Source organism: Rhinoderma darwinii, chromosome 1 (genome assembly GCF_050947455.1).
Source record: "Rhinoderma darwinii isolate aRhiDar2 chromosome 1, aRhiDar2.hap1, whole genome shotgun sequence".
NCBI lineage: Eukaryota > Metazoa > Chordata > Amphibia > Anura > Rhinodermatidae > Rhinoderma > Rhinoderma darwinii.
The window spans coordinates 654281683-654309635 of NC_134687.1; the positions used below are offsets into that span (position 1 = coordinate 654281683).

The window sequence follows — 27953 nt, forward strand, 5'->3', positions numbered from 1 at the left end:
CGACACGATGCAGGACCTGTGAGTGACGTCACAGCGTGATCTGCCAGAAGCTGGGCGTTCTGAAGAGAAGTGGATGATGCTGATTCGTCGAAACGCCCAGCTAGTAAAAAGTAAAAACGCCCCGATGTACGCACATAATACACGCCCAGTTGGACTTTTGCAAGCCTCATTTGCATAAATACAAAAATGGTCATAATGTTATGGCAGGAAGGAGGTGAAGGGAAAGTGAGCCCTAATCTACCCACCGCCCTGTCCCTGCCTACTTGCAACGACCCGCCCTAGGCGACGGGGTACAACTTGGCGGCGGTCCCTACGCTGACTAAGTGCAAGGGGATACAAACAGGGAACACGCAAGGGAATACAGTAGCCCACGGAACGCCGCGAGGAAAGGGAGCGGTGAATGAGCCAGTCAGGATCAGGAAGTAGTGGAGTATACCAACGTGAGCACGGAGCAGAAGCAAGCCAGGGGCAGAGCAACGCAGGATAAACGGAACTGAAGCAAGGCAGAAGCACGGCAGAAGCAGGCTGGAGCAGGCAGCAGTGGGGCCAGGAATCCAAGAAGAATAACAAGCACTGAGGAAGAGAACACGGCAGGTATAAATGGAGAGGGGGCGGAGGTAACTCCGACTGACCAGGCCGCGATAGGCTCTCCCACTCCTGAGCCTGCCACCCTGATTGGTGGGAGCCGGAGTCAGTCTAAGAGGTCTGGCCTCAGGTGTCGACTGATTAATCCTGGGAGTATCCACAGACGTAGTGCCTGGCAGATCCTTTACACATAACTTGGCCAAAAATGCTCGTTTTTTAAAAATAAAACCGTTACTGTAATCTACATTGCAGCGCCGATCTACTGCGATAGGGGTTGCAAAATCTGGTGACAGAGCCTCTTTAACCTGCGGTGCGGATTATAGACACGCAGGATATCGGATTTATACCGCGGATTCGCTGCGCATTTGTTGCAGAATTTCTCCATTAAGTTCAATGGGAAAGTCAAGTTCCGCAACAAACGCCATTGTTCCCAGAATCCTCTGCGGCTCCACCGCGTGTTCACAGCAACGCTGCAGGTTACACATATATAAAAAAGAAGGCGTCATGTGACCCCTGCAGCCAATCACAGGCTGGAGAGGTCACATGTCATTATAGGGGTCTCCTGGACACGGCCGGAAGAGCAGGACGTGTTGCTATGGTAACGCTGGGAGAGGTGAGGATCGGCCTTGTTGTATTTCTGTAGTAGATATTCGGGAGGATTATACGTCCACCATTTGGGGTGAATATTCGGGGGGATTTCCTTGCGTGTTGTGGGTCGTATTCGCTACGTGTGAACATTCCCTTAAACCGCACGGTGAACGACATTAACAAGAAATGTATAAAAGTCAGTGAATAAGTTGTATGTCCCGAATATTATGTCATTACAAAATACGACTCGTCCCACAAAACATCCGAAATAACCACTTACCCCAAAGAGGCCGGCACTGGAGGGGTTAAATCCCGGCTAGGAGTCCAGTGGGCGGGGTCACTCAATGATTGACAGCTCTCGGTATACACACTCATACAGGGGTGACTGATAACAGAGAGAACACCCGACCAGCGCTGCTTTCTACCTCATACACGGCAATAGCTGCAGGACCTGTGATGACGTCACCATCATGTGACCAGAGGAGGGGCGGAGCGCATAAGTGTAGAGACGTGGTGAATCAAGGACCTGTGATAATGATCACGTGAAGGGCCATGAAGATCATGTGACCAGTGCAGGAGTGTTCGGAGGTAAGCAGTGCGAAATATAATAGCTTGTGGCTAAAGGACCTGTGATGACGTCATCACCATGTGAACGGGATGGGAGGGGCGGAGCTTATCAGTTGAACGATGTGGTGAATGAAGGATCAATCATAATATCAACATCACGTGACGATGTATCAGGGGCGGAGCTTAGTACTGGTAAAAGTAAGCGATGAATAAAGAACATGAGGAGGCGGGGCTCTGTGTGGGGACGTAGCTCCTGTGCTGTGTAAAGTGATGATCACGTGACATGCGTGGTCCCTTTCAGGGGGCGGGACTATGCCTCCACTGATGAGCCCCGCCCCTCTAGGCCACATGGTGGTGACGTCATCACAGGTCCTTCAGCTGTTGCGGTGTATGAGGTGGAGGGGCGATGGTCGGGTGTACATGACTTCCGGTCACTGCTGTTGTTTAGTGTTCTCTCTGTTATCAGTCAGGAGATTTCCCATGATGCAGTAGTAAGGTAAGGTTACATGATGTCATTTATGTGCGGTTTTGGTGCGTTTGTTTGGCACAGTGTTGTACATAATTTAGTAGGTAATGGGTGACCAGTGACCGCAGAGGTGGAATGAGGGGAGAGGTAGATTTACCCCTGCAGCAGAGGTGAGAATGGGTAGGAGGGTGCAATAGTGTAAGATGGGAAGCCACAGAGGAGGATGGTGGAGTAGTCTAGACGGTGGATGATGAGGACATATGTACTGGCATTTATGTGTGTACGAGGGTGAGGAAAGACGGACCTCTGGAGGGGGAGGAGAGACGGACTTGTAGAGGGGGAGGAAAGACCGACTTCTAGAGGGGGGAGGAAAGACCGACTTCTAGAGGGGGGAGGAAAGACCGACTTCTAGAGGGGGAGGGAAGACGGACTTCTAGAGGGGGAGGGAAGACGGACTTCCAGAGGGGGAGGAGAGGCCGACTTCTAGAGGGGGAGGAAAGATCGACTTGTAGATGGGGAGGGAAGACGGACTTCTAGAGGGGGAGGGAAGACGGACTTCTAGAGGGGGAGGGAAGACGGACTTCTAGTGGGGGAGGGAAGACGGACTTCTAGAGGGGGAGGGAAGACGGACTTCCAGAGGGGGAGGAGAGGCCGACTTCTAGAGGGGGAGGAGAGGCCGACTTCTAGAGGGGGAGGAGAGGCCGACTTCTAGAGGGGGAGGAAAGACGGACTTCTAGAGGGGGAGCAGAGGCCGACTTCTAGAGGGGGAGGAGAGGCCGACTTGTAGAGGGGGAGGGGAGACGGACTTCTAGAGGGGGAGGGGAGACGGACTTCTAGAGGGGGAGGGGAGACGGACTTCTAGAGGGGGAGGAGAGGCCGACTTGTAGAGGGTTTATGAGGTGGAGGCAGCAAGAAGTGGGAAGCGTTTGGCTGTTCTGTCTGACATTAAGGGTTATCCCAATACAGCGACCTGTGAGACGGGGAAAAGTGTGGAGCCATTACCTGTGATTGATAGTTCTGGTGAGGGGGGGGGGTGAGTGAAATGGGGTAAAGATGACTAAATTTTCTCCATGTTGATGTTTAGGAAGCGGGAGGTGAAGGAGGAGATAACTGTTATACACTCTAGATAGCAGGGAGGGAACATCAAGACCAGGGGGGTAAATATCACAAAGGTTTTAGATGGAGAAGAGTAAGGGTCCCAGGAATCTAACAGAGAGGGTGGGACAAGGAGCTGGTGGTGCGTGAGTGGGAGATACTAAATGTTTAGTTGTTTATAGACAAATGTCTCACAGGGACAAGTAACTGGTTAGGTATGACCAACATTGGTATCAGGCACCCCCAAAATATCGCAGAATAGCAGACTCACTGAATGCATAGCATATATTGAGAAAAGAAAGAGTCCTAAAGCTATATGTAAAGTAGAAAAGATGAATTTTATTACACATAAATTACACATCAAACAAATTGATAAAAGACATGGCGAGGTTTCTAAAAAGAAGAAGTTGCTTGTGGGTCACGTAAGAGTAATACATAACCATGGGGACCTAGGCATAATTGGATATAAATGGTAGAGGAGCATGCAGAAGTACAATATAGTAATTAATAATTACAGAAGAGCTGCTGTCTATCAGATATGAATCCAATATGTCTATATCATTCCAGAGAAAGGGGGTCCATAAGAATAGCCCTTTTCTCAAATGCATATCTACCAGATCCGGACATCCTCAATAATGCTCGAAGGGAAAACATCAAATCTTAGTATCAAATGAAGATACCATACAGAGAATCCCCGAGAAAAAAAAAAGAGTACCATCCAGTCCAAGTATAGCTTCAATAGGTATGCAAGGTATACGGGGTATGCAAAGCTACTCATCTGGAATCACCAGAGAGAGCCAGAAAGAAAGCACTCACCCATGGTTAAAGAGGTAATGGTCGTGATCCACGTGCAGAAAATAGCCACCCCAACGCGCGTTTCACTGTATCAGCTTCCTCAGGGGGTAATGGATCACGACCATTACCTCTTTAATGTGGACCCCCTTTCTCTGGAATGATATAGACACATTGGATTCATATCTGATAGACAGCAGCTCTTCTCTAATTATTAAAGGGGTTTTCCAATACTTTTTTTTATTTCTTAAATCAATGCAATGTTCCTCTATTAAGATATTAGTGCACTCTGTCTAGCTTTTTCTTGATAATAAATGGTTTTAGTAACATTACTCCCTATTGTTTACCTGGAGAGGTTTGTTTTGCTCAGTAAGTTCATTCCTCTTCTCTTCCTGTGTTTCTCCTCCCTGCATGCACTGCTCTAGTCCCAGCATGCAATGTGCATGCAGCAGTGCACTTGCTCCGCCTACTACACCCAGCTCTACTAACTTCTGCAATCTCAGTCTTCATTTTGGTGCTCTCATTCTATTACTGCTAGCACAAGCTGAAATCACTGGATATCTGCGTTTTTAAACAACACTGACCCTATATGATGATACGTAAAGTTTGGTCTTTATAATTATAAGTTTTCTAAATGTATATTAACTGTTTATACAGTCTTAGTTTTAAATACTGTATTTTATATATATATATATATATATATATATATATATATATATATATATATATATATATATATATATAAAATAAAAAAAATTGAATTCTAACATGTGAATTGGGATAAAAGGAGCAATACCTGTGGATCGCCGCTGCATCCTGTGTCGGAGATTCACAGTGAGCAAGAAAAAACTAAAGGGAAGCAGCGCTCCTAACTAGCCATCGATGAAAAATAATTCCCCTTCATGTAACTCTGCTACCTGTCAACTGAAAAGTCATCCACCACAGGGAAAAATGTTAGTCCATCATGTCTGATTCCCAGGTGTTTCTTTGCGGTACTCCTCTGTGTGGAAACATTTTTCACTCTGGCAGCTGATTTTTCCATTGACAGGTAGCAGAGTTACACAACAGGAAAACAAATTCCCCATCATGTAACTCTGCTACCTGTGAACTGAAAAGTCATCGGCTGTTTGAAGGGGGTGCACCGCTCGTATAAGCGCTGCTTCCCCTTACTTCATCACACTGTGAATCGCTAACTAGTTCGTATAGAAGCGAAGTATTGCCTAATTATTTTTTTTGGGCTTCCAGTTCAGTTCTGAAGTGGCTTTGAGGGGCCTATATATTAGACACCCCTATGAAACACGACATTTTAGAAACTAGACCCCTCAAAGTATTCACAACAGCATTTAGAAAGTTTATGCACAAAATGTTTTACCAGAGAAACGCAACTCAATACTTATTGTCCAGATTCTGCAGTAGAAATATCCCACATGTGGCCCTCGGGCGGTAATGGACTGAAGCACCGGCCTCAGAAGCAAAGGAGCACCTAGTGGATTTTGAGGCCGCCTTTTTATTAGGCACCATGTCCGGTTTGAATAGGTCTTGTGGTACCAAAATAGTGGAAACCCCCAAAAGGTGATCCCATTTTGGAAACTAGACCCCTTGAGGAATACATTGTAGTTTTCTTGGGGTGCATGCAGCTTTTTGATCAGTTTTTATTCTATTTTTAAGTGGCGCGGTGACTAAAAAACAGCAATTCTATTGTTTTTTAATTCTATTTTTGTTACAGCGTTCACCGTGCGCTATAAATGACATATTCACTTTATTCTATGGGGCGATACGATTAGGGCTCATTTACACGAGCGTATTATACGTTTTTGCAACGCGCGTCGCAGGGACCTATGTTACTCTATGGGGCCGTGCAGCCAGGTGGGCGTGATTTTCACGCAGCGTATGTCCGCTGCGTGAAACGCACGACGTCCTATATTTGTGCGCTGTTCGCGCATCACGCACCCATTGAAGTCAATGGGTGTGTGAAAACCACGCATGTCGCACGGAAGCAATTCCGTGGGACGCGCGTGATTCACGCAACAGCACTGTAAAGGATGAATGAAAACAGAAAAGCACCACGTTCTTTTCTGTTTACAAACATCCAAACGGAGTGTCATAATGATGGCGGCTGCGCGAAAAGCACGCAGCCGCGCATCATAAAGGGCTGACACACGGAGCTGTTAAGTGCTTTTTGCGCACGCAAAACGCCGCGCTTTTTGCTTGCACAAAACGCACACGCTCGTGTAAACTCGGCCTTACGGTGACACCAGATGTTTATAGTTTTTTTATGTCTTATGGCGTTTGCACAATAAAATACGTTTTGTAAAAAATCATTCACTTTTTGTTACCTTATTCTAAGAGCCAGAACTTTATAATTTTTCCATCAATAAAGCCGTGCGAGGACTTATTTTTTGCGTAACGAACTGTAGTTTCGATCAGTAACATTTTTCGGTAAATGCAACTTTTTGATCTATTTTTAATACATTTTTTGGGAGGTGAAGTGACCAAACAATTGTGATTTTGGTACGGTATATTATTATTTTCTTTTACGGCGTTCACCGCGCGGGATAAATAACGAAATAATTTTGTAGTTCAGGCCGTTACGGACGCGGCGATACCAATTATGTATCGTTTATTTATATATTTTTATTAATAAAAAAGGACTGATAAGGGAAAAAAAGGGGGATTTTTTTAACTTTTAATTTCTTATTTTTACACATCTTTTTTAACTTTTTTTTTTACTTTATTACTTTGTCCCACTAGGGGACTTGAGGGCAGGAGGCCCTGATCGCTATTCTAATACACTGCACTACATCCGTAGTGCAGTGTATTAGAACTGTCAGCTATTCACTGACAGCAAGCATAGTGGGTCCTGACTTTGTCAGGACCCACTAGGCTTCCGTCGATGGCATAGCCGGACGCCTTTGTTTGGTGTCCGGTTGCCATAGTAACCATCGCCGGCCGCTATCGTGTAGCAGGCCGGCGATGGTAACTTAACCCCTAAAAACCCGCGATCTCTATAGAACGCGGCTTTTAAGGGGTTAGACAGCGGGGACACAGCGATCGGTCCCCGCTGTAGGAGCTGCGGCAGCTGCTGTACGAGACAGCAGCTGTCACAGCTCCTGCACCTGTCGGGAAGACGGCCGAAACGGCCGTTATTCCTGCAACTTCGTATACACACCGCTACACACCTTCAACCTTGCGCATGCGCAGTGTAATATACACGGCCGCTGAAGACGCAGCCACATAATTTCACAGAGCATGCGCGGTGGAGTGTGTTCACCACGCATGCTCTAATTCAATAAAGAAGCACGTGGTACGGTTACGTCATTTTTGATGACGTAACCGTACAGTGTGAAAGCCGGAAACCGGAAGCAAGGCAGAAGACCAAATGGACGGGTCTGCACAGGAAGTGCAGATTTTGCATTGCTAAGGGGACGGCGACGGAGGAGGATATACGACGCTACAGCCATCTGATGAAACGTAAGTACATTGGAAAGTTATATCTTTTTCATTGTTTTATTTAAATAAATGTAATTTTTTAGTTCCGGAATACCCCTTTAATTACTATATTGTACTTCTGCATGCTCCTCTACCATTTATATCCAATTATGCCTAGGTCCCAATGGTTATGTATTACTTTTACGTGACCCACAAGCAACTTCTTCTTTTTAGAAACCTCACCATGTTTTTTATCAATTTGTTTGATGTGTAATTTATGTGTAATAAAATTCATCTTTTCTACTTTACATATAGCTTTAGGACTCTTTCTTTTCTCAATATATGTAAATCTTTAGTTGGTAAGGTATGAGGAGATCCAGGAGAGGGCCAAGTCTGTCAAGGAACTAGAGAATTTGTATCAGGAGGGTGTGGTCTACTGTGTTGAAGGGGGTCGACAGGTCTAAAAGGAGCAGCACAGAGTAATGTAGAATCGGAGGACCGGCCTAGAAGGAGGAGCACAGAGTAATGTAGAAGCATAGGACAGGTCTAGAAGTAGGGGCACAGAGTAATGTAGAAGCAGAGGACAGGTCTAGAAGGAGGATCACAGAGTAATGTAGAAGCAGAGGACAGGTCTAGAAGGAGGAGCACAGAGTAATGTAGAAGCAGAGGACAGGTCTAGAAAGAGGGGCACGTAGAAATGTAGAAGCAGAGGACAGGACTAGAAGGAGGAGCACAGAGTAATGTAGAAGCAGGGGACAGGACTAGAAGGAGGAGCAGAGAGTAATGTAGAAGCAGGGGACAGGTCTACAAGGAGGAGCACAGAGTAATGTAGAAGCGGAGGACAGGTGTAAAGGGTTTGCCAGACACAGATTCTGTGTCGACGCCCGGGGTTAATCAGCCTTCATCAGCTCCAAGGTCTGCTAGAGTGACGCGATCTGTTACCACTCAGGCTGGAAGGCTGAGGAGAAGGAGAACCTATCACAGCCTGGCCTGACGGTTCTAGCTCCCATCCTTGGTCTATTTATACCCTCACTTGCAGCATGTTCCTTGCCTGTGATTGTCTGGTTTCCTGGCTCTGCGATTCCTGCTATTTACCTGATTGACCGCTGTTACTTATTGACCCTGGCTTGACTGACTATTCTCCTGCTCTGATTTTGCTACTACGTACTCTCCTGGTTTGACTCGGCTCGTTCACCACTGCCTGTTGCTCACGGTGTTTCCGTGGGCAACTGCCCCTTCTTCCCCTTTTGCTTCTGTGTGCCCTTGTCTTGTGTTGTCTGTCTTGCACTTATTGAGCGTAGGGACCGTCGCCAAGTTGTACGCCGTCACTTAGGACGGGCCGTGCAAGTAGGCAGGGACTGATTTGCGGGTAGATTAGGGCTCACCTGTCCGTCTCCCTACCCCGATTCATTACATAATCACAGGCCCTATACCTTTTCTTACCCTGGTCCCTGACTCTACTATGGACCCCCTTGAGGCCCTGGCTTAGCAAATGCAGGGTCTCTCCCTACAGGTCCAAGACCTGGCTCAGAGGTTCAACCAGTGTGATGCTACCCAGGTAGTGCCCTTCACCTCACCTCTTGAACCCCACCTCAAGTGGCCTGACCGGTTCTCAGGGGACCGGAAGACTTTTTTCTCTTTTCGGGAGAGTTGTAGACTCTATTTCCGATTAAGGCCCCACTCCTCAAGTTCTGAGAGCCAGCGAGTGGGTATAATTATGTCCCGGCTCCAGGACGGCCCCCAGGAATGGGCCTTCTCCTTGGCTCCTGACGCCCCTGAACTTTCTTCTGTTGACCTTTTTTTTTTTTCCTGCTCTCGGGCTCATCTATGACGAGACTGACAAGACTGCCTTTGCCGAGAATCAGCTGGTGACCTTATGTCAGGGTAAGAGACCCGTTGAGGAGTACTGTTCTGACTTTAGGAAGTGGTGTGTAGCTTCTCGGTGTAATGACCCTGCCTTGAGGTGCCAGTTTAGATTGTGTCTGTCGAACGCCCTGAAAGACCTTTTAGTTAGCTATCCCACTTCAGACTCTCTAGATCAGGCTATGGCTTTAGCGGTACGTCTTGACCGACGGATCAGGGAGTGACGACTTGAACGCTCTGGTGCCTTCACCTCTGGCTCCCCTATGATGGCTCCAGAGGTTCCGTTGCTTCGTTCTTCCACTGAGAACTCGGATGAACAGATGCAAATCGGGGCCTCCGTGTCTCCCCAACAAAGTAGAGATTTCCGCATGAAGACTGGTCTCTGCTTCTACTGTGGGGATGACAAGCATCAATTGAACTCCTGTCCCAGGCGCAAGAATAAGCAGCTGGAAAACTTCCGCGCCTAAGTGACCATCGGAGAGGTCGCTTGGGTCCACAGGTATTTCCTGTAAATATGAAGCCTAATAAAATCTTGCTTCCCTTTTGATGGTAGGTCTGCCACCGGCAGTGCCTTCGTGGATTCAGGGTCTGCCGCTAATATGTCTGTGGAATTTGCTATGTCTCTAGCTATGCCATTACTTGATTTGCCTAAACCTGTCCCGGTAGTGGGTATCGACTCCACTCCGCTTGCTAATGGGTTTTTTATGCAGCATACTCCTGTTTTTTAACTCATTGTTGGCTCCATGCATTTGGAGCAGTGTTCTGTGTTAGTGATGCAGGGGTTATCGTCCGATTTGATTTTGGGCCTTTCTTGGTTGCAGACGCATAATCCCACGTTTAACTGGAATACTGGGGATCTTACTAAATGGGGTAATGAATGCATGACGTCATCTTTTTCTATTAATTTGGTTTCTCTCCCTGAGGAGGTGAACACTCTACCTGAGTTTATTCAGGACTTCGCTGATGTCTTTTCTAAAAGGGCCTCCGAAGAGTTACCTCCACATAGAGAATACGATTGCGCAATCGATTTGGTACCAGGAGCTAAGCTCCCTAAAGGTAGGATATTTAATCTCTCTTGTCCTGAACGTGAAGCCATGAGAGAATATATCCAGGAAAGCCTGGCCAAGTGTTACATTCGCCCCTCTACTTCTCCGGTAGGTTCTGGCTTCTTCATGTGGAAGAAGGATGGTGGTCTTAGGCCGTGCATCGATTACCGAAATTTAAATACGATCACTGTGAGGAACCAATATCCCCTTCCTTTGATTCCTGATCTCTTCAATCAGGTTCAGGAGGCCCAATGGTTCTCTAAGTTTGATCTTCGGGGGGGGGCTTATAACCTTATCCGGTTCAGAGAGGGGGATGAGTGGAAGACTGCGTTTAATACATCCGAAGGTCATTTCGAATATCTCGTCATGCCCTTTGGGTTGTCTGATGCTCCCGCGGTCTTCCAGAATTTCATAATAGAGATTTTAAGAGACTATCTGGGGGTATTTCTTGTAGTGTACCTTGATGATATACTTGTGTTTTCCAAGGACTGGTCCTCCCACATCGAGCATGTCAGGAAGGTGCTCCAGGCCCTTCGGAAAAACAAACTCTTTGCAAAAACCGAAAAATGCATGTTTGGGGTGCAGGAGATACCATTTTTGGGTCAAATCCTCACTCCTAACGAATTCCGCATGGACCCTGCCAAGGTTTAGGCTGTGGCAGAATGGGTCCGCCCTCCCTCCCTAAAGGCCTTACAGTGTTTCCTGGGGTTTGCTAATTATTACAGGAGATTTATTGCTAACTTCTCGGTCATCGCTAAGCCTCTTACGGACCTCACTCGTAAAGGTGCTGATCTCCTCCACTGGCCTCCGGAGGCGGTCCAGGCGTTTGAGATCCTTAAGAGGTGCTTTGTCTCTGCCCGAGTGCTGATTCAGCCTAACCAAATGGAGCCATTCATCGTGGAGGTTGACGCCTCCGAGGTGGGAGTGGGTGCTGTCTTGTCCCAGGGTACTAGGTCTCTCACCCATATCCGTCCCTATGCCTACTTCTCCAGGAAGTTCTCCACTGAGAGAAACTATGACGTTGGCAACAGCGAACTCTTAGCCATTAAATGGGCATTTGAAGAGTGGCGCCACTTCCTGGAGGGGGCTAGGCACCAGGTAACGGTCCTTACTGACCACAAGAATCTGGTTTTCCTAGAATCTGCCCGGAGGCTAAACCCGAGACAAGCTCGATGGGCGTGGTTTTTTACGAGATTCAACTTTGTGGTTACCTATAGGGCTGGGTCAAAATATATTAAAACTGATGCTCTGTCCCGTAGCTTCATGGCCAGCCCTCCTCCTGAGGAGGATCCCGCTTGTATTTTTCCCCCAGGTATAATCATACCCTCTGTGGATTCAGACTTAGTCTCTGAAATTGCGGCTTATCAAGGTTCTGCTCCCGTGAACCTTCCTGAGAACAAGCTGTTTGTTCCCCTGCAATTCCGGATAAGGTTGCTCAGGCAGAATCATGACTCTGCACTATCTGGCCATCCAGGCATCCTGGGTACCAAGCACCTCATTTCTAGAACCTATTGGTCGCCTGGGTTGCTTAAAGACGTTAAGACCTACGTCGCCGCTTGTGAAATTTGTGCTAGGTCCAAGACTACCAGGTCCCGACCTGCGGGCTTACCATGTTCTTTGCCCATTCCCCAGAGACCTTGAACCCATATCTCCATGGATTTTATCACCGATCTGCCTCCATCCCAAGGCAAGTCGGTGGTGTGGGTTGTAGTAGACCGCTTCAGTAAGATGTGCCACTTTGTACCCCTCAAGAAACTACCCAATGGCAAGACGTTAGCTACCTTGTTTGTCAAACACATCCTGCGTATCCATGGGGTTCCGGTCAATATTTGTTTCTGACAGAGGGGTACAATTTGTTTCATTGTTTTGGAGAACTTTCTGTAAGAAGCTGGAGTTTGATCTGTCCTTTTCCTCGGCCTTCCATCCTGAAACTAATGGCCAAACTGAGAGGACTAATCAGTCTCTTGAACAATACTTAAGGTGTTTTATCTCAGACTGTCAAAATGATTGGGTCTCCTTCATCCTCGCTGAAATTTCCCTAAATAACAAGGTCAGTAACCCGTCAGGGGTCTCCCCCTTCTTCTGTAATTTTGGGTTTAATCCACGGTTCTCCTCCGTTTCACCTGGTGGTTCCAACAATCCCGAGGTAGATGTCGTTCATCGGGAAATGTGCACAGTCTGGGCCCAGGTTCAGAAGAACCTTGAGGCGTCGCAGAGCATCCAAAAGACTCAGGCAGATAAAAGACGTTTAACTAACAGCCTGTTTGTGGTCGGAGATCTGGTGTGGCTGTCTTCTAAAAATTTGCGCCTTAAAGTTCCGTCCAAGAAATTTGCTCCCCGGTATATAGGGCCGTACAAGGTCATTGAGGTCCTTAACGCTGTCTCCTTCCGGTCGGAGTTACCCCCGTCTTTTGAGGTACACAACGTGTTCCATGCCTCCCTCTTGAAAAGCTGCTCCCCGTCCTTGGCTACATCGAGGAAACCTCCGGTCCCTGTTCTCACTACTGATTGGGTAGAATTCGAGGTAGCCAAGATTGTGGACTGCAGGATGGTCCAAGGCTCCCTCCAGTACCTGGTCCATTGAAGAGGATACGGGCCTGAGGAGAGGACTTGGGTACCCGCCCGGGATGTTCACGCCGGTATATTGCTCAGGAAGTTCCATCTTCGGTTCCCCAACAACCCAGGTCCACCTAGGAAGGGTCCAGTGACCCCTCATAAAAGGGGGTACTGTAAAGGGTTTGCCAGACACAGGTTCTGTGTCGACGCCCGGGGTTAATCAGCCTTCATCAGCTCCAAGGTCTGCTAGAGTGACGCGATCTGTTACCACTCAGGCTGGCAGGCTGAGGAGAGGAAGAACCTATCACAGCCTGGCCTGACGGTTCTAGCGCCCGCCCTTGGTCTATTTATACCCTCACTTGCAGCATGTTCCTTGCCTGTGATTGTCTGGTTTCCTGGCTCTGCGATTCCTGCTATTTACCTGATTGACCGCAGTTACTTATTGACCCTGGCTTGACTGACTATTCTCCTGCTCTGATTTTGCTACTACGTACTCTCCTGGTTTGACTCGGCTCGTTCACCACTGCCTAGGGACCGTCTCCCAGTTGTACGCCGTCAGTTAGGACGGGCCGTGCAAGTAGGCAGGGACTGAGTTGCTGGTAGATCAGGGTTCACCTGTTCGTCTTCCTACCCCGATTCATTACAACAGGTCTAGAAGGCGGAGCACAGAGTAATGCAGAAGCGGAGGACAGGTGTAGAAGGAGGAGCACAGAGTAATGTAGAAGCAGAGGACAGGTCTTAAAGAGGCTCTGTCACCAGATTTTCAAACCCCTATCTCCTATTGCAGCAGATCGGCGCTGCAATGTAGATAACAGTAACATATTTTTTTTTCAAAAACAAGCATTTTTGGCCAAGTTATGACCATTTATATATATTTATGCAAATTAGCCTTTCTTAAGGACAACTGGGCGTGTTTAAAGTTATGTCCAAGTGGGCGTGTATTGTGTGTGTACATCTGGGCGTGTATTGTGTGTGTACATCTGGGCGTTTTTACTTGTTTTACTAGCTGGGCGTTGTGAATAGAAGTGTATGATGCTGACGAATCAGCATCATCCACTTCTCTTCGTTATCACCCAGCTTCTGGCAGTTCACAGACACCCAGCGTGTTCTCGAGAGATCACGCTGTGACGTCACTCACTTCCTCCCACAGGAACTTCATCGCGTCGGATGAGCGAGGACACGCTGTGTGTCTGAACTGCCAGAAGCTGGGTGATAACAAAGAGAAGTGGATGATGCTGATTCGTCAGCATCATACACTTCTATTCACAACGCCCAGCTAGTAAAACAAGTAAAAACGCCCAGATGTACACACACAATACACGCCCACTTGGACATAACTTTAAACACGCCCAGTTGTACTTAAGAAAGGCTCATTTGCATAAATATAAAAATGGTCATAACTTGGCCAAAAATGCTCGTTTTTGAAAAAAAAAACATGTTACTGTTATCTACATTGCAGCGCCGATCTGCTGCAATAGGAGATAGGGGTTTGAAAATCTGGTGACAGAGCCTCTTTAAAGGAGGGGCGCAGAGGACAGGTATAGAAGGAGGAGCCCAGAATAATGTAATAGCAGAGGACAGGTCTAGAAGGAGGAGCACAGAGCAATGTAGAAGGTGGAGGACAGGTCTAGAGGTAGGAGCACAGAATAGTGTAAAAGTGGCGAACAGGTCTAGAAGGAGGAGCACAAAGTAATGTAGAAGGCGGAGGACAGGTATAGAAGGAGCACAGTGTAATGTAGAAGCAAAGGACAGGTATAGCAGAAGGAGCACAGAGTAATGTAGAAGCAGAGGACAGGTCTAGAAGGAGGAGCACAGAGTAATGTAGAAGCAGAGGACAGGTCTAGAAGGAGGAGCACAGAGTAATGTAGAAGCAGAGGACCGGTCCAGAAGGAGTAGCACAGTGTAATGTAGAAGAGGACACGTCTAGAAGGTGGTGGACAGGTCTAGAAGGAGGAGCACAGAGCAATGTAGAAGCAGGGAAGTGGTCTAGAAGGAGGAGCACAGAGTAATGTAGAAGGTGGAGAACAGGTCTAGAGGTAGGAGCAGAGAATAGTGTAAAAGTGGGGGACATGACTAGAAGGAGGAGCACAGTGTAATGTAGAAGTAGAGGATAGGTCTAGAAGGAGAAGCACAGAATAATGTAGAAGCAGAGGACAGGTCTAGAAGGAGAAGCGCAGAGGACAGGTCTAGAAGGAGGAGCACAGAGTAATGTAGAAGCAGTGGACAGGTCTAGATGGAGGAGCTCAGAGTAATGTAGAAGAAGAGGACACGTAAAAAGGTAATAAAATCATCAAAAATACAAAATGAAAGGCAGGTGGCCAAGGATAGTAAAACAAATCCCAAAAAATTCTTCAAGCATATAATGCAAAAAAGCCAAGGTCTGAACATGTAGGATGCCTAGATAGTGGTAATGGGGAGTTGGTCACAAGGGATCAAGAGAAGGCAGAGTTACTAAATGGGTTGTTCCGCTCTGTATATACAACAGAAGAAAGAGCAGCTGATGTAGCTGGTGCCAGTGCTGTTAATATATCAGATGATATACTGAATTGGATGAATGTCGATCTGGTGCAAGCTAAATGAAATAAAATAAATGTGCACAAGGCCCTGGGACCAGATGGGTTACACCCTAGAGTTCTTAAGGAGCTTAGTTTAGTTATTTCTGTCCCCGTCTTCATAATATTTAGAGATTCTCTCGTGACTGGTATAGTGCCATGGGACTGGCGCAGGGCAAATGTGGTGCCTATTTTCAAAAAGAGCTCTAGGTCTTCGCAGGGTAATTCTAGACCAGTAAGCTTAACCTCAATTGTGGGGAAAATGTTTGAGGGGCTATTGAGGGACTATGTACAGAATTATGTGACAATAAATAGTACTAGAAGTGACAGCCAGCACGGTTTTACTAAGGACAGAAGCTGTCAAACCAACCTGATTTTGTTTTTATGAAGAGGTGAGCAGAAGCCTAGACAGAGGGGCCGCTATGGATATAGTGTTTTTGGACTTTGCAAAGGCATTTGACACTGTACCTCATAGACATCTAATGGGTAAATTAAGGACTATAGGTTTAGATAGTTTAGTTTGTAATTGGATTGAGAATTGTCTCAAGGATCGTATCCAGAGAGTTGTGGTCAATGATTCCTACTCTGAATGGTCACCGGTTATAAGTGGTGTACCCCAGGCTTCAGTGCTGGGACCACTATTTATTATTCAACTTATTTATTAATGATATAGAGGATGGGATTAATAGCACTATTTCTATTTTTGCAGATGACGCCAAGCTTTGTAATATAGTTCAGTCTATAGAAGATGTTCGTGAATTGCAAGCTGATTTGAACACACTGAGTGTTTGGGCGTCCACTTGGCAAATGAAGTTTAATGTAGATAAATGTAAAGTTATGCATCTGGGTACCAACAACCTGCATGCATCATATGTCCTAGGGGGAGCTACACTGGGGGAGTCACTTGTTGAGAAGGATCTGGGTTTACTTGTAAATCATAAACTAAATAACAGCATGCAATGTCAATCAGCTGCTTCTAAGGCCAGCAAGATATTGTCGTGTATTAAGAGAGGCATGGACTCGCGGGACAGGGATGTAATATTACCACTTTACAAAGCATTAGTGAGGCCTCATCTATAATATGCAGTCCAGTTCTGGGCTCCAGTTCATAGAAAGGATTTCCTGGAGTTGCGTAAAATACAAAGAAGAGCAACAAAGCTAATAAGGGGCATGGAGAATCTAAGTTATGAGGAGAGATTAAAAGAACTAAACCTATTTAGCCTTGAAAAAAGACGACTAAGGGGGGGACATGATTAACTTATATAATTATATGAATGGCACATACAAAAAATATGGTGAAATCCTGTTCCATGTAAAACCCCCTAAAAAAAAAGGGGACACTCCCTCCGTCTCAAAAGAAAGGTTCAACCTGCAGAAGCGACAAGCCTTCTTTACTGTGAGAACTGTGAATCTATGGAATAGTCTACCGCAGGAGCTGGTCACAGCAGGGACAGTAGATGGCTTTAAAAAAGGCTTAGATAATTTCCTAGAACAAAAAAATATTAGCTCCTATGTGTAGAATTTTTTACTTCCCCTTTCCCATCCTTTGGTTGAACTTGATGGACATGTCTTTTTTCAACCGTACAAACTATGTAACTATGTAACTTCTAGAAGGTGGTGGACAGTTCTAGAAGGAAGAGCACAGAGCAATGTAGAAGCAGGGGAGTGGTCTAGAAGGAGGAGCACAGAGTAATGTAGAAGGTGGAGGACAGGTCTAGAGGTAGGAGCACAGAATCGTGTAAAAATGGGGGTACATGTCTAGAAGGAGGAGCACAAAGTAATGTAGAAGGCGGAGGACAGGTATAGAAGGAGGAGCACAGAGTAATGTAGAAGGAGGAGCACAGAGTAATGTAGAAGGAGGAGCACAGTGTAATGTAGAAGCAGAGGACAGGTATAGAAGGAGGAGCACAGAGTAATGTAGAAGCAGAGGATATGTCTAGAAGGAGGAGCACAGAGTAATGTAGAAGGCAGAGGACAGGTCTAGAAGGAGCACAGAGTAATGTAGAAGCAGAGGACAGGTATAGCAGAAGGAGCACAGAGTAATGTAGAAGACGGAGGACAGGTCTAGAAGGAGCAGCACAGATAATGTAGAAGCAGAGGACATGACTAGAAGGAGGAGCACAGAATAATGTAGAAGGCAGAGGACAGAACTAGAAGGAGGAGCACAGAGTAATGTAGAAGGCAGAAGACCAGTCTAGAAGGAGGAGCACACAGTAATATAGATGCAGAGGACAGGTCTAGAAGGAGGGGCACTGTAATATAGAACGTTGAGGACAGGTCTAGAAGGAGGAGCACAGTAATGTAGAAGTAGAGGACAGGTCTAAAAGGAGGAGCACAGAGTAATGTAGAATGCAGAGGACAGGTCTATAAGGAGGAGCACAGAGTAATGTAGAAGGCAGAGGACAGGTCTAGAAGGAGCACAGAGTAATGTAGAAGCAGATTACAGGTCAAGTAGGAGGAGCACAGAGTAATGTAGAAGCGGAGGACAGGTCTAGAAGGAGGAGCACAGTAATGTAGAAGTAGAGGACAGGTCTAAAAGGAGGAGCACAGAGTAATATAGATGCAGAGGACAGGTCTAGAAGGAGGGACACAGTAATGTAAAAGCAGAGGACAGGTCTAAAAGGAGGAGCACAGTGTAATGTAGAAGCAGAGGACAGATCTAGAAGGAGGAGCACAGAGTAATGTAGAAGCAGAGGACAGGTTTACAAGGAGGGGCACAGAGTAATATAGAATCAGTGAACACGTTTAGAAGGTGGTGGACAGGTCGAGAAGGAGCCTCACAGAGTAATGTAGAAGTAGAGGACAGGTTTAGATGGAGGAGCACAGAGTAATGTAGAAGAAGAGGACAGGTCTAGAAGTTGGTGGACAGGTCTAGAAGGATGAGCACAGAGCAATGTAGAAGCAGAGGACAGGTCTAGAGGGAGGAGCACAGAATAGTGTAGAAGTGGGTGAACAGGTCTAGAAAGAGGAGCACCGAGTAATGTAGAAGGCGGAGGACAGGTCACACTTTACAGAAGTCTGTGTGTAAGATGTGACTGCTAAGTGATAAGATAATGCAGATATCCTTCACACACAGCACAATACATGCTGCTTCCTCATACTTCACAACCAGGACCTTCCGTACACACACTCCTGGACTGGCAAGACCTTCTGTACATACTCGCTGGACTGGCGGGACCTTCCGTACATACACGCTGGACTGGCAGGACCTTCCGTGCATACACGCTGGACTGGCGGGACCTTCCGTGCATACACGCTGGACTGGCGGGACCTTCCGTGCATACACGCTGGACTGGCGGGACCTTCCGTGCATACACGCTGGACTGGCGGGACCTTCCGTGCATACACGCTGGACGGCCGGGACCTTCCGTGCATACACGCTGGACGGCCGGTCTCCATGAACCTTGGTTGGTGTCTGCCTTTCAGATGTAGAGAATAACGATGGGCTGCGCTCCTGGATGTGATGTTCAGGTGTTATGAGGGTTCGGGTTGGATATCCCACAAATATACAAGAAAAACAACCCCAGCACTCAGTGGTAAAGATGAACGTAGAGATAAACATGGAGTTTTCAAAATGCTTTTATTTCTAGAGTATAAATTGTTTATTCTGAAACAGGCGATTCTTTTAGGATGTTTCGGCCTATCCCAGGCCTTTGTCACAATGGCTTTAGTGATATAAAGAAAAGATATATATCAGTATTCCATACATATAATGCTCATGTTGGCATAGGTATGATACAGTGGTATTACACGGAAACTGACATCAATGTAACATAGAGTAAGTTTGCTTTCACATATGTCAATTGTATCAGCATCAGTTTTTGTGTCTCAAGTGATTACAACTGATGCAAAAATTTATCAGTTGCCATCAGGCTTTTTCACGATTTTTACTGCAAAACCATCAGTTGTCGTTAGTTGTTTTTAACATCCGTTTTTAAGATCAGTTTTTACCACAATGGTCTAGGCTCTGAAAATGTGCCCCTGTATATAGTGCCACACACCCCCTGTAGATAATGCCGCAGTGCCCTCTGTAGATAGTCACACACCCCCTATATATTGTGCCACACACCCCCTGTAGCTAATGACATAGTGCCACAGTACCCCCTATAGATGTCACACAGCTCCCTTGTAGGTAGCGCCACAGAGCTCCCTTGTAGGTAGCGCCACACAGCTCCCTTGTAGGTAGCGCCACACAGCTCCCTTGTAGCTAGCGCCACACAGCCCCCTTGTAGGTAGCGCCACACAGCCCCCTTGTAGGTAGCGCCACACAGCCCCCTTGTAGGTAGCGCCACACAGCCCCCTTGTAGGTAGCGCCACACAGCCCCCTTTGTAGGTAGCGCCACACAGCCCCCTTTGTAGGTAGCGCCACACAGCCCCATTTGTAGGTAGCGCCACACAGCCCCCTTTGTAGGTAGCGCCACACAGCCCCCTTGTAGGTAGCGCCACACAGGCCCCTTTTAGGCAGCGCCACACATGCCCCTTTATAGGCAGCGCCACACATCCCTCTTGTAGGTAGCGCCACACAACACAGCCCCCTTGTAGGTAGCGCCACACAACACAGCCCCCATGTAGGTAGTGCTACACAGCCCACAGTCCCGTAGAAGGTAGTGCCACATTGCCCACTTCCATGTAGAGAGAACCCCCTCCCCATTCCTGTAGATAGCGCCACTGTAGCTCCCTGAAGGAGCAAAATCCCCCTCTGGCTGGGGTTTCTGCTCCTGTAGCGTTCCCCATATATGGACAGAGATGACGGGCTTCTCTTGGAGTGGAATCCCCGGTCACAGCGTTGGCAACGCTGTGTACGGGGATTCCGCTTTAGGAGTTGCCCCTGATGTCCGTGCCCATACCTCCCTGCTGTGCTATAGTTGCATCGCTACCGCTGTAGCGGTCGCAGCGGCTGCTAGTGGCGCCACCGGCCATGGGGTGTCCCGTCCCGACATGCGCCCTCATGCCCGACGCCACTGAGTAAAGAAGCGGTCTGGCAAAAAGGCGACTGCTGAGTCGCTGGGCCCGGGCGCTTCTGAAACAAGCAGGGGAAGGGAGCCAGTGCATCACCCCCTTCTACCTGCTGGGGTGATGCACCATGTGCAATGGCACAGGTCGCACATCCCTAAGGCTGGCCCTGGGTGGGAGGGTAGTCGTCCGTGTCTCCGCCTGGAGCAGAATCCCCGGCAATGCTATGACTTGGGGATTACGCTCCTAGCTCACATCCACCGTGCTGCCGGAAGGTTGATGCGGCAGCACCCGGCGTTCATCCGGCCACCATGAAAATAGATAGGATACGGAGCCGAACCTCCCTGGGAGCCGGAACCAAAAACGCTGCAGGTAACTTTTTTTATATACGGCTCCCAGAGAGGTCCGGCGCCACAACTGACGTCTTCCGTGCCAGAACATATCCAATACTATGGGATCCGTTCTAGCATCAGTTTGCCTCCGGCTTCTCTTAAATATGCCGAAGGTAAACTGAAGCGGACGCCGGACATATGTGAACGGCCCCTAAGACGCGTAACAAGAAAGCATCGATGACCATTAAATGACACGTGGAAAGCGGGGATCTATCTGCTCTCAGTAGTAGTGAGCGGGTGTTGTCACAATTTATGGAAATTTAAATGGAGGCCAGAAGAAAATTGTCTCTGTTATACAGAAGAACGAGAATATGATTAAAGTCAACATAGTATTTATACTGAAGGTTCACACTATGTATATAGAAGCATATTACATGAATAAGTCAGATTAATAATATGTCAAGAATGTATCAAGCTCCAAGATCAAAGTTACAAAAATAAGTTATAACCATGCAAAAATATAGTTATTAATCTAGAACCTGCTCCCTAATACTGAGAGCAGATGGATCCCCGCTTTCCATGTGTCATTTAATGGTCATCGATGCTTTCTTGTTACGCGTCTTACTCTATGTTACATTGCCGTTTCTGTGTCATACCTCTGTATCATACCTATGCCAACATGATCCACTATCCATTATATGTATGTAATACTGATATATATATATTCTTTATATCTCTAAAGCCATTGTGACAGAGGTCTGGGATAGGCCGAAACCTCCTAAAAGAATCGCCGGTTTCACAATAAACAATTTATAATTAAATGGAAATAAAAACATTTAGAAAACTCCACGTTTATCTCTACGTTCATCTTTACCACCGAGTGCTCGGGTTGTTTTTCTATGTCATTCAGATGTGACCAAAGTTACTATCCGGTAAAACAATCTGCAAGGAATAGGGGAATATTGTAATAAATAAGAATTGTAGATGTCTCTGACGATCCAGGATCTCTGAGGTAACTTCGAATATCTGTACAAACTTATTTTAGGGATTTATTAATTCATAAAGGGCATCTGTCACATTGACCACCCGTCTGATCTGTTGGCAGCATATTATATAGCAGGAGGACTTGAGCAGATTGTGTCTCTCCATTCACTTCTATAGGAGTTACAGAAACCGCCTAACAAGGCCACCCAGAGGTGGAGCCGCATCTATCAGACATTTCTGGCATATCCTGGGGAGAAATGTCCGTGTTGGGAATACCCCTTTATTCCATGTGGTGGCGGCTCTGAGAAGATGTTTCTCTCAATGATAAATAAGTGAGGTTCTGTATGTCACACATGATGTTGTCCCCTGTATGATTTCCATCTTCTCCTTTCTTCATAAAGACGTCTGCAGTTCTAGATCCTCCAGTTCCTCCTGTTTTCTCATCTTCTCCTCCACAACGTTCCTTCTCCTGAATGACACAAGGATGGACAAGGACAGGAATGAGATGCGCAGAAGAATATTAGACTTCACCTTGGAGATCATCTACCTGTTGAGCGGAGAGGTAAACTTTTCTACATTATAGAACAAGTCACACATAGGGAAGGGACAATACATAATAGGAAGAATCCAGTGTCCTGTATAACAGCGTCCAGACCTTCCAAGTGACGTCAAGAAGCCACCAGCAGAAAAGCTGAAGATCACCAATATGGTCAGTTATGTGTCATGTCACCAATGCAGCAATAGTAATGTTGTAGAGCAATGAGAATGACAAGGAACCAGGAGGATCAGGATGACATCTATATAGAAAAATAGAAGATGACGGCAGGAGGAGAGCACATGGTCCATCTAGTCCCCCCAATATTATTTCCTTTTTAGTTTTGGCCTCGTTCTATTTTCTCAATGTCTTGTAGGTGAGGTCTCCAGTACTACAGATGTGGGGTCACTAGAGCTCTATACAGCGGGGTCACAATCTCCCTCTTTCTACTGAGGGGGAATACTGTGTTCAGTTCTGTAAGTGTCTCTCTCCATACACAGGAGTACACAATAGTGAAGAAGACATCGGGTGACTGTACGACTCCCATCATCCATGAGTCAGGAGGATGGAGCAGTAGTCAGAGCCCCATCACAGAGCCTCCACCTCACTCCCGGATACATGAGAAGAAGATCTTAGAACTGATCTACAAGATGACTGAGCTGCTGACTGGAGAGGTGACACTGCTGGGAATGCTGGTAAATTCTACAGTAACAGCACTGGAGGTGTCTGGGTGATGACTGTATCATTGTGTGTGTCAGGTTCCTATAAGATGTCAGGATGTCACTGTCTATTTCTCCATGGAGGAGTGGGAGTATCTAGAAGGACACAAGGATCTGTACGAGGAGGTCATGATGGAGAACTACCGGCCGCGCACATCAAAAGGTAAGAAGAGACCGATATACAGTGCCCACCAAAAGTTCCGGAACACCCTCATAACTTTTGAACGGCTCGAGGTAGAGGGTTGAAATTGTTGGGATTTAATGTGGTCATAAATTCTATCAGTAACGCTAAAAAAAAGCACCCCCCCCACCCCCTTGGATTCAGTGGGGTGGACGGGTGCAGCAAAGTCTTAAATGGCATGGGGGGTTGAGTGGGGGCTAATTTGAAAGCTCTTTTCAATACAAAAACGATGGTGCAAACGATTTTGAGATAGGATTGTTTTTCGCTGAGATATTTAACCTAAAAGTTATCATCTTCATTATCGTCTACCGCCGGTCTTAGCATTACCCAAAGTGTACCGCGCGGGTAAAATCCTAAATTTGTGTGGGCGCGTGTGCGTGTGTGCGTGTGTGTGTGTGTGTGTGAGCTTGGGAATGTCACATCAAGGTGACTTTAAATGACTTATTACATTCGGCCTCGGCGATACAAAATGGACCTTGTCTACGATTGTAACATGATTTCACGTGTACACATTTCGGTAGTCGCTTGTGCTCCATTGGAGAGAGATGTATGAGGATTATCATGTAAAGTGAGCAGAACATCTTAAGCTTTCTCATCATTACTCGCATGTTTGGGTCTTCTGGATCTTGGTGCGTCTTTAATTGAACCGGTTATTTCGAAACAATGAACAGTTCTTTTAACAATTGACAATGAAATTGGATCACGGATAGGATAAGTGGCATTGAATAATGCCGCTACTTCTCCATAGGATCTTATTTTTTCTTGGCCATACCCCCTCATCATCAATAAAGTGATCCTTTCCGTTTCGGTCAAATGCATTTTGTGATATGACAATAGAAATGTACAAAAATGATAATTACTCTCCGAATTAGCGCTCTCTGAAATTCACAAGCGACTACCGAAATGTGTACACAAATTATGTTACAATCGTCGACAAGGTCCGTTTTGATATTCAGTGTATATTATATAAGTGATCACACATAGCACCAGCGACAATCCTGATAATCAGTATATATTATATAAGTGATCACACATAGCACCCAAGGGACAATCCTGATAATCCTTATATATTATATAAGTGATCACACATAGCACCCAAGGGACAATCCTGATAATCAGTATATATTATATAAGTGATCACACATAGCACCAGGGACAATCCTGATAATCAGTATATATTATATAAGTGATCATACATAGCACCTAAGGGACAATCCTGATAATCAGTATATATTATATAAGTGATCACACATAGCACCTAAGGGACAATCCTGATAATCAGTATATATTATATAAGTGATCACACATAGCACCTAAGGGACAATCCTAATAATCAGTATATATTATATAAGTGATCACACATAGCACCAGGGACAATCCTGATAATCAGTGTATATTATATAAGTGATCACACATAGCACCAGGGATAATCCTGATAATCAGTGTATATTATATAAGTGATCACACATAGCACCTAAGGGACAATCCTGATAATCCGTATATATTATATAAGTGATCACACATAGCACCAGGGACAATCCTGATAATCAGTATATATTATATAAGTGATCACACATAGCACCTAAGGGATAATCCTGATAATCAGTGTATATTATATAAGTGATCACACATAGCACCTAAGGGACAATCCTGATAATCAGTATATATTATAAGTGATCACACATTACCTAAGGGACAACCCTGATAATCAGTGTATATTATATAAGTGATCACACATAGCACCAGGGACAATCCTGATAATCAGTATATATTATATAAGTGATCATACATAGCACCAGGGACAACCCTGATAATCAGTATATATTATATAAGTGATCACACATAGCACCAGGGAGAATCCTGATAATCAGTGTATATTATATAAGTGATCACACATAGCACCAGGGATAATCCTGATAATCAGTGTATATTATATAAGTGATCACACATAGCACCAGGGACAATCCTGATAATCAGTATATATTATATAAGTGATCACACATAGCACCAGGGACAATCCTGATAATCAGTATATATTATATAAGTGATCACACATAGCACCTAAGGGACAATCCTGATAATCAGTATATATTATAAGTGATCACACATAGCGCCAGGGACAATCCTGATAATCAGTATATATTATATAAGTGATCACACATAGCACCTAAGGGACAATCCTGATAATCAGTATATATTATAAGTGATCACACATAGCGCCAGGGACAATCCTGATAATCAGTATATATTATATAAGTGATCACACATAGCACCTAAGGGACAATCTTGATAATCAGTATATATTATATAAGTGATCACACGTAGCACCAGGGACAATCCTGATAATCAGTGTATATTATATAAGTGATCACACATAGCACCTAAGGGATAATCCTGATAATCAGTATATATTATATAAGTGATCACACATCACCTAAGGGACAATCCTGATAATCAGTATATATTATAGAAGTGATCACACATAGCACCAGGGACAATCCTGATAATCAGTATATATTATATAAGTGATCACACATATCACCTAAGGGACAATCCTAATAATCAGTATATATTATATAAGTGATCACACATAGCACCAGGGACAATCCTGATAATCAGTGTATATTATATAAGTGATCACACATATCACCAGGGACAATCCTGATAATCTGTGTATATTATATAAGTGATCACACATAGCACCTAAGGGACAATCCTGATAATCAGTATATATTATAGAAGTGATCACACATAGCACCTAAGGGACAATCCTGATAATCAGTATATATTATATAAGTGATCACACATAGCACCAGGGACAATCCTAATAATCAGTGTATATTATATAAGTGATCACACATAGCACCTAAGGGACAATCCTGATAATCAGTATATATTATATAAGTGATCACACATATCACCAGGGACAGTCCTGATAATCAGTGTATATTATAAGTGATCACACATAGCACCAGGGACAATCCTGATAATCAGTATATACTATATAAGTGATCACACATAGCACCTAAGGGACAATCCTGCTAATCAGTATATATTATATAAGTGATCACACATAGCACCAGGGACAGTCCTGATAATCAGTGTATATTATATAAGTGATCACACATATCACCTAAGGGACAATCCTGATAATCAGTATATATTATAGAAGTGATCACACATAGCACCTAAGGGACAATCCTGATAATCCTTATATATTATATAAGTGATCACACATAGCACCAGGGACAATCCTAATAATCAGTGTATATTATATAAGTGATCACACATAGCACCTAAGGGACAATCCTGATAATCAGTATATACTATATAAGTGATCACACATAGCACCTAAGGGACAATCCTGCTAATCAGTATATATTATATAAGTGATCACACATAGCACCAGGGACAGTCCTGATAATTAGTGTATATTATATAAGTGATCACACATAGCACCAGGGACAATCCTGATAATCCGTATATATTATATAAGTAATCACACATTGCACCTAAGGGACAATCCTGATAATCAGTATATATTATATAAGTGATCACACATAGCACCAGGGACAATCCTGATAATCAGTATATATTATATAAGTGATCACACATAGCACCAGGGACAGTCCTGATAATCAGTATATATTATATTAGTGATCACACATAGCACCTAAGGGACAATCCTGATAATCAGTATATATTATATAAGTGATCACACATAGCACCAGGGATAATCCTGATAATCAGTATATATTATATAAGTGATCACACATAGCACCAGGGATAATCCTGATAATCAGTATATATTATATAAGTGATCACACATAGCACCAGGGACAATCCTGATAATCAGTACATATTATATAAGTGATCACACATAGCACCTAAGGGACAATCCTGATAATCAGTATATATTATATAAGTGATCACACATGGCACCTAAGGGACAATCCTGATAATCAGTAAATATTATATAAGTGATCACACATAGCACCAGGGACCATCCTGATAATCACTGTATATTATATAAGTGATCACACATAGCACCAGGGACAATCTTTATAATCAGTATATATTATATAAGTGATCACACATATCACCTAAGGGACAAACCTGATAATCAGTATATGTTATATAAGTGATCACACATAGCACCAGGGACAATCCTAATAATCAGTGTATATTATATAAATGATCACACATCACCTAAGGGACAATCCTGATAATCAGTATATATTATATAAGTGATCACACATATCACCTAAGGGACAATCCTGATAATCAGTATATATTATATAAGTGATCACACATATCACCTAAGGGACAATCCTGATAATCAGTATATATTATATAAGTGATCACACATATCACCTAAGGGGCAATCCTGATAATCAGTATATATTATATAAGTGATCACACATCGCACCAGGGACAATCCTGATAATCAGTATATATTATATAAGTGATCACACATAGCACCTAAGGGACAATCCTGATAATCAGTATATATTATATAAGTGATCACACATAGCACCAGGGACAATCCTGATAATCAGTATATATTATATAAGTGATCACACATGGCACCAAGGGGACAATCCTGATAATCAGTATATATTATATAAGTGATCACACATAGCACCAGGGACAATCCTGATAATCAGTATATATTATATAAGTGATCACACATATCACCTAAGGGGCAAT

The 27953-nt window shown here is 44.9% G+C and overlaps 1 protein-coding gene across 1 annotated transcript in view; it reads left to right on the plus strand.

Annotated features, from left to right (window-relative positions):
- The first annotated feature begins 2136 nt into the window (after positions 1 to 2136).
- Positions 2137 to 27953, plus strand: part of LOC142701943 (oocyte zinc finger protein XlCOF29-like) — a 30301-nt gene continuing 4484 nt past the window's right edge. The window contains exons 1-5 of the mRNA XM_075848165.1: positions 2137 to 2236; positions 18652 to 18946; positions 22210 to 22370; positions 22844 to 23038; positions 23102 to 23225. Of these exons, the coding sequence (XP_075704280.1) occupies positions 18937 to 18946; positions 22210 to 22370; positions 22844 to 23038; positions 23102 to 23225 (490 nt within the window). The 5' untranslated portion in view covers positions 2137 to 2236; positions 18652 to 18936. The remainder of the gene's footprint in view (positions 2237 to 18651; positions 18947 to 22209; positions 22371 to 22843; positions 23039 to 23101; positions 23226 to 27953) is intronic.